Below are 11544 nucleotides of genomic sequence, written 5' to 3'. Positions count from 1 at the left end.
CCACTCCTGCTTTATAGATTTCCATCAAAATCATCCATTTTTTTCCACTTGTGTTTCTACATTGTTGATTTTTTCCCAATCCGCTTAAAAAAAAAGAAATAAAATCTGCAAGTCCGTTTTACTATGCATCAGTCTCTTTTCTGCATTTTTCATTTTCATCTCTATATATTTCCTCCTTTAGTTCTAACTCAAGTAATATATGGTCACTCTTCCCAATTGGTGTCTTGTACTCAATTTTTCCACAATTTCAGGTTCTGACGTAAATAAATCTAGTCTCAACTGTTCTTCATTATTTCTCAATCTAGTATTTCCTCTACCCATTGTGTCAGTGCATGCTCTATAGTCATGTCAAGTAATAAATTTCCCCGTCGATCCTCTAAACCTTTCACTATCATCTCTTCCTAACAAACTTCTTTGCCGTTAAAATCTCCCATAAGTACCACGTTTCCTCCATCCTTCAGCATCTCATTTAATGAAAGCCTTGTTTCTCCTCTCGATTTCTAAGGCAGTGATTACAATCCATGTCCAACACTGTTTGGTAATAGTAGAACCCTTAATTTTGTCCCTACAATTATGTCTGGTTTTTCTTTTGACAGGTAATCATTTAGTTCAATTAATCCTGAAACTAACCTGTCTATATTAGTATTTGCGTGCGTGTCTGTGTGTGTTTAGCTAATTGTAATGAAATAATCGTAGTATACAGAAGAGGAACAACGCTCATTGGATTCCGTCCCCTATTCTCTAACTTTTTATCACACCTAGTCTCAAATTAATGTGCATTTCAAACTTAATTTATACCTTTGATATCCAATTATATTTAGATCTTAACTCATGTGCTGTTTGAGCTTGGGCTATATCAACTTCACATCCGTTAAACATGTGGTCTTTCTTAATTTGTTTCCATGACCTCTTAATGTCTCCCTCGTATTTCTAATCAAAAGAACTCATCTGTTAATGCAATCTGTAGCCAACACTCCTTAAAGTGTTTCTTGGGTGCTCTTTACATGTACTTGAATGTTGCTGTTTTTACTCGTTGTAGTCACCTTAACACAAGCTTTATATACACTTATTTCTTGTATATATGCATAATTTCATTGCTATCCATCATACACGAAGGACTACCTTTGGAACATGATAGCTCAGAACTGGTTCACTCTAAACTATAAGGATGACATAAACCTGCTTAGCAATATTTGGTGCCATTGAGTATGTACCATCCATATGCCATCGTGGAGACCTGCCCAATAGTCCCAGACCTTTTCGAGATGCAAATACGAGTAATCTGTTGGCAGTATCGAACCCCACTGTCATGAATCAGGAAAGGCTTTGAGTTATCTCCACCAGTTGTTGTCCAACTTCCCTCTAGGATTAGTTTATTTAGTGAGGGAGGTTCCACAGGTCTGACTCCTTGCCTTTGACGTCTTATATCCCGCTTAATTGATTCTGGTTTCCCAACCATGGTACGGACTTCATCTGTTGCTCCGAGCATAGCTTCAGCATACACTTGGACTCCCTTCCCCTTTTTCATTTTCGCATCTGATTTGATCTGCGACCGTAGTTTTGCAACTCAAGCAGCATTAGGATTCGGTTCATGATTATGCTCTCTGATGTTCAAAGTTGAGTCCATAGTGAGGTTTGTACTGATTGCACCTTTACATGAATATGCTGCTCGTTGTGAACATTCCCACTGGATAGTGCTCTTTGACTTGGTCTTTGTGTAGACATGGCCTTCAGAACAAATCTTCAGACCGCCTTTGTTGTTCTGTATCATTCACACATCTCAGGGTAACACCTCTGAGAGGACACTATTCAAATGTTGACTGTTAGGTGCGCAGTACCTCAGCTGTCATTTGTTGAGCGAATCGACACCTGCCTCAGTTTGGATACTTAACCACAGCAGGGCAGGAATTTAAAACCCCAGTAATGTTAAGCATATTTGTGGGTGAGCAAAAATAAAAAATAAATAAAATAAACCAAAATGAATGTTACCCTGGTACTCACACCTCATTAGAGTGTCACTATGGTGGGTATGAATTCACCCCAAACTAACAAGAAGAGACACTGCTAAGTTACTTTTTACTGGTATTAAACTCAGTTGAAAAATGCCATATATTTTCCATATAGTACCAAAGTTGTGTCAATCTAAACCTGCTAGGGTTTTTATAATGCTGGGTTTTGTCCTGCCTCTGCTGGGGTTTTGTCCGTTTGGTGCAGCCCTCAGCTTTGCCAGTGGCTAAACCCCACCATTTCACGAAACAATCGAAGAAATCTACAAAAGAATCAACGTAGATCCTCTGAACATCACACACCACCGTATGTGGGATCAAACCTGGGACAAATTACTTGAAGACCGCACTACCCCCAGAGCATCCAAAAGCAAGCGAACGACAAGAGGAAAGAGTACAGCCCCATGCATGGTGGCCACAGAGTCTACCAAGAACCCAGACATTACCGCCATAACCAGTATACATTGCATCAGACCAACCTAGTAGTTAAGTAAACTGAAATGGAACTAAACAAGTAGAAAAGAAAATATCCTAGCTAGCTCAGATACTCCCAATGAATACATAAGGAGTGTCGTCCTCCTCTTTCTATTACACACTGTATTTCTAACTTTCAGGCCGCGACCCTCTTCTCACTCTATTTGTATCTTATCCAGTAAAAGAGAGAGAAGGGATAAGTAATTGCGACAAAACTAAGGATATTCAAAGTAATGTTAGAGAAAATGTAAGTCTGTACAAAGCGTGGTGTGACCAATAACACTGGGTAACACTAGTTTTGTTTCTTTAAATGTCTTTCTTGCTACTAATGTCGTTTTCTTTCCTGATTTTAGAAATACAATCGAAAATTGCATATAATCGATATTTCAAAATATAATTGATGTTTTGTATACAAAACAAACTATATGAAACTACGATAATATACTATATTTAGCATATTCACATTGTCTATAAATTGTAGCTGATATCTTATCCTTGTATTTCCTTTTTAAAGTAATGAGATAATGTAGTTTAAAAACACGTGATACGGAGGAGCCCGCTAGAAATGCACTGATGAGCGTGATTTCTTACTGTAAACTCCTTGATCTTTACGCACCAGGAACCATAGTCTCCCAGCTTCCTTGGTATCTTTTCTCCATTGCAGCAATGTCCTGATGGAACTTCTCACCATGCTCTTCACTCACTCCTTCCAAGTTTTCACGAAACATTCCAAATATGATTGCAAAAAGTGTACCTTTAATGACATTCTACATCCTGAGTTTTTATAGTTTCCCAAAAGTTTTGCTACGAGCTGCTGCCAGTTGCTTCCTGGGTAGAATTCGAGATGGCGCCATATCTGAAACTCTCCATAAGGGTCTAATCTACATTCTGTCATAGTCACCCAATTTGAACAATCGTATGGTATTTCGTCACTTATCCGCTCGGAAATCCACTCTTATACAGTCTTACTCTAATCAAAATATGACTAATACGATGGTGAAATTCATTGGAATATTTTCTGTAATAATTTCTAAAAGGGAGGGGTAGGCTAGAAAAATGACTTCATCCATTGCATTCTGACCTACACGCCAAGCGATATACAGTTTCCTATTTGTTTACATTTATCTTAGCGGGCCGTCTTCTACAAGTCCACTTCGTATTAATCGAATACAAATAAATGCTTCATAGTATGAGCATTTACTTTCTATATACTTATAAGAATCTTTGAGATTCCTAGGACATCTGTGATATCCAGAAGCGGCATGGAATTTAGAAGCCCAGCATACACGCAGGTAATAAGTGTAATATTAAGGGCGCTCAACAATCGTGTACATGTATTTATTGTAAGGTGGAGGTTATTTACCTTGTCTGTTCATCACTTGATGTTGCCGTTAGGTTTCATGTTAGTTCTGGTCGAATTTGGGCACTTCCAATTTGGTTGGCAGAATGAAGTTTTGTCAAAATGCTCATCTATTGTTTACATCCACGCATGCAACGCCTATTGGTAATATATTCTTGGCAACTTATTTTCATTGCGATTGCAGGAGTATCATACATTTTTGGGGGACTGGAATACTTCAAATGCATGCAGTGAAATGTCACGAAATGAACCATAGCTTCACAAAATATTTGCAATTTATAACGGAAGGTTCCAGGAGCAGTCATTCACCATAACCTAACCTAAAAAAAATGCTATATGTTGTATTCGTGACTTACAAGTAAGTTTCTCACGGTCATGAATAAATTGTAAATAATGATTGTTTAGTTGATAGAACGGAAGGATGGGATGGGGATGAGTCTAACAGAACCTAGCATAGGTAAGGTTCTGTTGAGTTTTTATTTTCTCACTCATTAGATAAATGACAAATATTTTCTAGTTTTCTTTAAGGGTGCGTTGTGCTACTTGTGCTAAAATTCACTCGTTTACTCGCTAATCCTGTGGCTCTACAACGCGGGGGGGTGGGTGTTGCTGAGATGTTTCCTGACATACGAAAATCATTAAAGGATTTGCAAAAATTATTCATTGATTTCTGACATCCATGATTATTGGGTGGGTGTAGACACGTGTGAAAATGTTACCAATGTTTCTTATTTCAAGCGTTCTCTGCTATTATATCTTTCATCATTCTCCGATTTTAATTTCTTCCTTGTGGCTTCTTTCTCCATGTAATGTTTACTCATGCACTCCTGTGCCTTATTATTTCCCTATTAATTTTCACCTTATTAATCACTAGGTACGTGGCCATTTCCAAATTTCCAAAAAAGAGGACACTGCATATTGATGATTATAATATACAGTAATATATATGTATATATATAATAAACTGAAAGTGAATAATATTTTTCACCTCTAATGAAACCAACAAATAACTGTATTTCTTGCTAAGTTACAACACAAACAAAACCTAGTTGTATACTCACCTTGAATGCCTGGAGGTTTATTTCTTTTTTTTTTTACTTCTGCCCTCTACTGGCCATCTCCAATAGTTTCTTGTTGGCCAGAAGTGTTTTGTATATAGTTGTGCATTCTTCCAAATGGTTTCTCTCGTTCCTCAAAGCTAATGTCATCATTAAAAAAGCTCGCTCCGAGTGAGCATTACTGCATGGTAGGAGAATATAAAAGCACTCACTTTCTTCAGGCTTGTGAATGAGAACTGAGATTTATATTCACTGGACAGTTTGAGATAGCGTTCATCACTGTGGCAATCTACCATATCAGGAGTAGTAATAACTGTGTATCACTGTGGCAATCTACCATTTCAGGAGTAGTAATAATTGTGTCCACAATCCCATACTAATATCTGGATGGTTACAGGTCTCAACTGCACCACTGAATTCTCCATAAGATACATCACTTGAGAGGCCCAATTTTGATACTTTATTGTGAAAACTGTTTTCAGAAAAGTCATATCTGTCACTTAAGTACTTTCTGGCCCTTTCATAGAAAACAGTGAAGTTTGTTTTACATTTCTTAGCCATGTCTGGAGTAAGCTGGCTAAGCTTGGTGTTTACTGAATACCCAAAAAACAAATCCTTCATTCTTCCCTTGAGCTTGTGTTTCAGGTCAGTCATTAGCCTATATACTGTAATCATGCAAAATGATTTGGCTTCTAGTGCTTCGATAGTGTCTGAGAACAATTTAAGAGTGTGAATGAGGAAGAGGAAATAGATCTCTGACACTTCAGAGTCATTTCTTTCATCTCCGAAGCACTTCCATAGAACCTTGGGACATTCCTCTTCTCCTAAGCTCTGAAAATAACTTTTTAGGGCTTTCCAGTACTTCAATTGATGGTAAAAGAGATAGCCATCTAGTTACAATATGTCGCAATAGATTGCATTCATCAGACTCCACAAATTCACAGAACTTCATCTGTTGTGTTCTGCTTGCTGAGATGTAAAAATGGCTGTACACCTTGAGCACAATATTTTCAACATCAGTGTCCAGTTTTCCAGCAGCAAATTTTGATGCATTGTGCAAAACATGAGCCAAACAGTTAGCAGCAATAATGTTGTTTTGGGCCAGTTTCAGTTTCTGATAAACACTGTTGTATTTTCCATAGTTTACAGTTGCATTGTCAGCTGTGTATGCCGACACTTTATTCAGATCCAGACCCGACACTTCTAACTTAGACTGTTATAACTGATTTGTGATAGCTTTTGATGATTCATCATTATCAGTGTAAAAGTCATGTAACGGATGTTGCACTCCCTCCTCAAAATTAAAGTATCTCAAAAGAATTGGGAAACATATTGTTGCACTTTTGTTTGAAGCATTAGTTGCTATTGAAAAGTGCAAGTCATGTTCTTTTACATATTCCACGTGCTTCTGTACAGAATATGGTGCTCAAATATTTTCACACAGAGCTTTTGCTTTGGTTCTTCCACATATTACACCTTTTTGACTGGTGATGTTTCACAGTATGATACACTTTACAAAGTTCTGCAGCTGTAATTTTGTCATCCTGAGAGGATCGAGCTGAAGAAATAAATGATAGCAGTGATGAGTTGCCAGCACTGCGAGTGTTAAGTCTACGTTTGTCTGTGGCTGCGTGTCGTTCGACTGCACTCTTTCCCTAACCTGCTATCGCGACATCACTATGACACAGTGTACAAAAAGTATGAAACTCATCCTTTCTGCTTTTAGCAATGAATCCAATCTCTTTGGCCCAGTCAGAGTTAAGCAAAGTCTTTCTTTTCAGCATTTTCAGACTCCTTAACTTCATAAATTAATTGCCAAACCACACTGCATCATGGCCACCTCAGGACTGCAGCCCAATGTATGAGATATAAATCATGCAATCACACGTTCACAACATTGGTCCTGTGCAGTGCCTGTCTAATTTGGCTGCTGAGTTCTGATGTTGACCTTGGCCTGGGTACTCCCACATAATTTAATTGTATGGCATTATTGTATACCTAGGGTTATTTATTTATGTATATATCCTTTATTATTTTTTTATTTATTTGTTTATTCACCCCAAGAGAGGAGGACAAATGTACGTCTGGCGTGAGGTTGCGCCGGATAGAGGATAAAGTGCACAAAAAGAGGACATCTGGCCACCATACTAGTCACCTACGAAATTAAATTGAGTATCATGTTGATTTACGAGTAGGATTGCTACACAGCACAAATATTTACACAGATCACACATAATTCATTTGAATTGGTTGTTTTCACTGAACTATAAATCAACAAGCTAATTCCTTGGTGGGCCTTGTTATAGTAACTGATGGAAGTGAGGGGTGAATCTAACCCAATGTGGTTGTAGGTAGGGACAGGTTAGGATATATTGATTAGAAATCATTTACTTACTCAATATTTTATATCTTTATCTATAGGAGTCTGGTGGTATTAGTGTGAAATTTTACTTGTTTCCCTCCAAAATGAACAACAAGTAATTTGCTGTAGAAACCAATACATTATTAGATTACCATAAATCTCTCAAATGTTGATTTATGACATCCGTGATTGGTGTGTGTATGTGTGTAGGGGCGGGATCGGAGGTGTTCCCTGACAAATGGAAACCAATAAAGGATTCACAAGAATCACATATTGATTCCTGGCATCTTCGATTATATTATCGGATGGTTGACCTCTGAAAAAAAAATAATAATGATAGAATAAAATAGGTCCATTTATCTGTGTTACTGTGTCCATCATACTCCAATTTCCCCCCTTATTCTTTCTGTTTGTAATATTTATATACATTCTTGTGACTTATCTATAAATTTTCATTACCTTTTCACTACTTTTTCCAGTTTCTGTGGTTCTTCATAGTTTTTACATTTGTTCAATCATCCATTTTTTCTCATTCTTTTCTTTTTAATCTTCTTTGGTAAGAATTGTTTATCTTAATTTGTTGCACTTTGGTTAATGTATTTGTATATTTTTGTGATACTCCAAAAATATTAGCAAGTAATAATCTTTATATCGTAATGATTGAAAAATAGTGCCATTCACCATAACCTTAATGAAATATGTTGATTTACAAGATTGCTGTTGGGCTACTCCCACTGTGCACCTTGTCTCTATATTTGATGAAAGTGAGGGGTGAATCCAACCTAACCTATAAAAAATTTACTTATCACGGAGAGGGTGGTGGTGGGGGGTTTCTTCAAAAAACGGAAAACAAGTGATTTATTGTAAAAATGAATATCAGAATCTCATGAATCTCTCCAATGTTGATTTTTGAAATCCTTGATTGATGTGTGTGTGTAGTTGTCCTCTGTAATTTTTTTTCCAAATACTTCTTGTTTCCAGCTGTGGTGTTGTATCCTAAAATTGAATACTTATTCTTGTGGTCTCTATCTCATTGCATTATTTGTTCGGTCTTTCGCTTTATTATTTCCTGAATGATTTTGACTACTCCATATTATTTAGTATTTGTTCAACCTTCCATTTCTTTCTTTTTCCTTTAAACTTCTTGTTATGAAATGTTTATTCCCTTCCCTGATTTCATATTGGTTAATGCCCCACTCTACTTGTATTCCTTGGTGTCACTCCTATTACAGTCTCGCAAAAACTTAGTTGTCATACTTATTACATATTTACTTTCAGGATGAGAGTAGCTATCAACAATTCCTGGGAAAAGATATCCAAAGATTCTCTACATTCGTCATATAAATATAATCTTGTGTCATCCGCGGCACACCCATCTCATGAGTCATCTTAAATATCACACGATGACCCACACTAGAAAGAAACCTTTTCAATGTGCCCTGTGTGATGCAGTTTTCTCGACAAAGAGTAATCTTAACCGACACGCGGTGACCCACACTGGAGAGAAGCCTTTCCAATGTGACTTGTGTGATGCAACTTTCACACAAAAGAATAATCTCCAACAACATGTGGTGACCCACACTGGAGAGAAGCCCTTCAAGTGTGACCAGTGCGATGCAGCTTTCGTAGCAAAGTGTCATCTCAAACGACACATGGTTACCCACACTGGAGAGAAGTCTTCCCAATGTGACCTGTGTGATGCGGCTTTCTCACAAAAGAATTATCTCAAACAACACATGATGACCCACACAGGAGAGAAGCCTTTCCAGTGTGGCGTGTGTGATGCAGCTTTCTTACAAAAGAATCATCTCAAACAACACATGGTAACCCACACTGGAGATAAGTCGTTCAAGTGTGACCTGTGTGATGCAGCTTTTTCACGAAAGAGTGCTCTCAAATATCACGTAATGACCCACACAGGAGAGAAGCCTTTCAAGTGTGACCTGTGTGATGCAGCATTCTCAGCAAAGAGTGTTCTTAAATATCATGTGGTGACCCACACTGGAGAGAAGCCTTTCAAGTGTGACCTGTGTGATGCAGCTTTCTCAAGAAAGAATAATCTCAAAGGACACATGATTACCCATACCAAAGAAAAGCCTTTTAAGTGTGACCTGTGCGATGCGGCTTTCAAACGATCGATTGATCTCAAACGACACCTGATGACCCATACCGGAGAGAAGCCTTTCCAGTGTGGTCTGTGCGATGCGGCTTTCACACGAACGAATAATCTCAAACAACACCTGATGACTCACACTGGACAGAAGCCTTTTAAATGTGACCTGTGCGATGCAGCTTTCTTAAAAAAGGGTGATCTCAAACAACACAGAGTTTCACACACCGGAGAGAAGCATTTCCAGTGTAGCATGTGTGATGCGTCTTTCTCGCGAAAGATTGCTTTCAGAGAACACATGATGACCCACACAGGAGAGAAGCCCTTCAAGTGTGACCTGTGCGATGCAGCTTTCTCAGTAAAGGGTAGTCTCAAACAACACATAGTTTCACACACCGGAGAGAAGCATTTCCAGTGTAGCATGTGTGATGCGTCTTTCTCGCGAAAGAGTGCTTTCAGAGAACACATGATGATCCACACAGGAGAGAAGCCTTTCCAGTGTGACCTGTGTGATGCAGCTTTTTCATGGAAGAGTTCTCTCAAAAATCACATGATGACCCACACTGGAAAGAAGCCTTTCAAGTGTGAACTGTGTGATGCAGCTTTCTCTCAAAAGAATAATCTCAAACAACACGTGGTGACCCACACTGGAGAGAAGCCTTTCCAGTGTGACCTGTGTGATGCAGCTTTCTCATTAAAGAATCATCTCAAACAACACATGTTGACCCACACTGGAGAGAAACCTTTCAAGTGTGACCTGTGTGATGCAGCTTTTACACAAAAGCATAATCTTAAACAACACGTGGCGACCCATACTGGAGAGAAGCCTTTCAAGTGTGACCTCTGCGATGCTGCTTTCTCACAAAAGGGTAATCTCAAATATCACATGGTGACCCACACTGGAAAGAAGCCTTTCAAGTGTGACCTGTGTGATGCAGCTTTCTCACTAAAGAATACTCTCAAACAACACGTGTTGACCCACACTGGAGAGAAGCCTTTCAAGTGTGACCTGTGTGATGCTGTTTTTTCACGAAAATATATTCTTAAACAACACGTGTTGACCCACACTGGAGAGAAGCCTTTCCAGTGTGACCTGTGTGATGCTGCTTTTTCACGAAAGAATATTCTTAAACAACACATGGCGACCCATACTGGAGAGAAGCCTTTCAAGTGTGACCTCTGCGATGCAGGTTTCTCACAAAAGGGTAATCTCAAACGACACGTGGTGACCCACAGTGTGAGAGAAGCCTATCAAGTGTGACCTGTGTGGTGCAGCTTTCTCAGAAACAAGTAAACTTAGATGTCATGTGGCGATCCATACAGGAAAGAAGCCTTTTCAGCTTTCACACGGAGGACATATTTCAAACGTCACGTAGTGACTCACATTTCCACACGGAAAGATGATCTCGTGTATTGCGTGATGGCCTACGCTGGTGAGAGGCATTTCCAGTGTGACCTGAGTGATATAACTTTCCTGTATGATTCTACATTCAGCTATCAAGTACTCACCCACTGTTTTCAAGCAGTTTAGTTTGGTTGATGGGTCATTACATGCATACTGCCAGTTGTAAATCTTAATTGGTTTACTCTCAGTTGTGAAGTTATTTGAGTGACTTTTGGCCTGTTGCGTAATTGCATTTTTGCTAATTCGTAATTAAAAATTCTCAAGTGTCCATTAAGTGCACGAATGTTTTTGCACTTACGAAAAACGCCGAAGATATTAGAAAACTGTGCAACTGATGGATATAGATATCTGTATGTCATGACGGAGTTCTGTTTACCCTAGCATTGTGTAAAGTCGTTTGGAGTATATGCCATAGTTATTTGTAATTTGTATTACCGTAAATATATCTTCGGTAATATATTCAGTAGTGTTTGATTTATCCTATGAGACACAACTCCCACACTTCAATAAAGTCTCTCCAAGAGTGATATAAGATATATGATGAATTGTTCATTGTTGACGAAGAAGAAATCTAATTTGTTTGCTTAACTTTGTTATTGTTTGTACCAGGAAGAATTTCTGTAGTATATTTGATTGTGCTTGTTCTTCATGGTCTGATCATTTCTGAAATATATCACGACGCCTTCATGACTTATGTTTTTGTCCACTCTCTATAAACTGTAGTTGTTCAAGGATTTTTCTGCGTGTAACACTAACTTTAAGCAAGCCT

The 11544-nt window shown here is 38.4% G+C and overlaps 1 protein-coding gene across 1 annotated transcript; it reads left to right on the top strand.

The window, feature by feature from the left end:
- The first annotated feature begins 8361 nt into the window (after positions 1–8361).
- Positions 8362–11206, top strand: LOC143030827 (uncharacterized). The gene has a single exon (XM_076194045.1). The coding sequence runs from the start codon at positions 8640–8642 to the stop codon at positions 10629–10631; it is 1992 nt and encodes a 663-aa protein (XP_076050160.1). The 5' UTR covers positions 8362–8639; the 3' UTR covers positions 10632–11206.
- Positions 11207–11544: the final 338 nt, after the last annotated feature.

The sequence above is a fragment of the Oratosquilla oratoria genome, chromosome 12, assembly GCF_046742065.1.
Source record: "Oratosquilla oratoria isolate Oo_2021 chromosome 12, ASM4674206v1, whole genome shotgun sequence".
Taxonomy (NCBI): Eukaryota; Metazoa; Arthropoda; class Malacostraca; order Stomatopoda; family Squillidae; genus Oratosquilla; species Oratosquilla oratoria.
Note: the sequence above shows the minus strand (reverse complement) of the source record. Positions and strands in the feature narration are given on the sequence as shown.

Bases quoted from the DNA above. Each gene is read 5' to 3' on its own strand.
- LOC143030827 (XM_076194045.1), top strand. From the start codon at position 8,640: ATGAGTCATCTTAAATATCACACGATGACCCACACTAGAAAGAAACCT.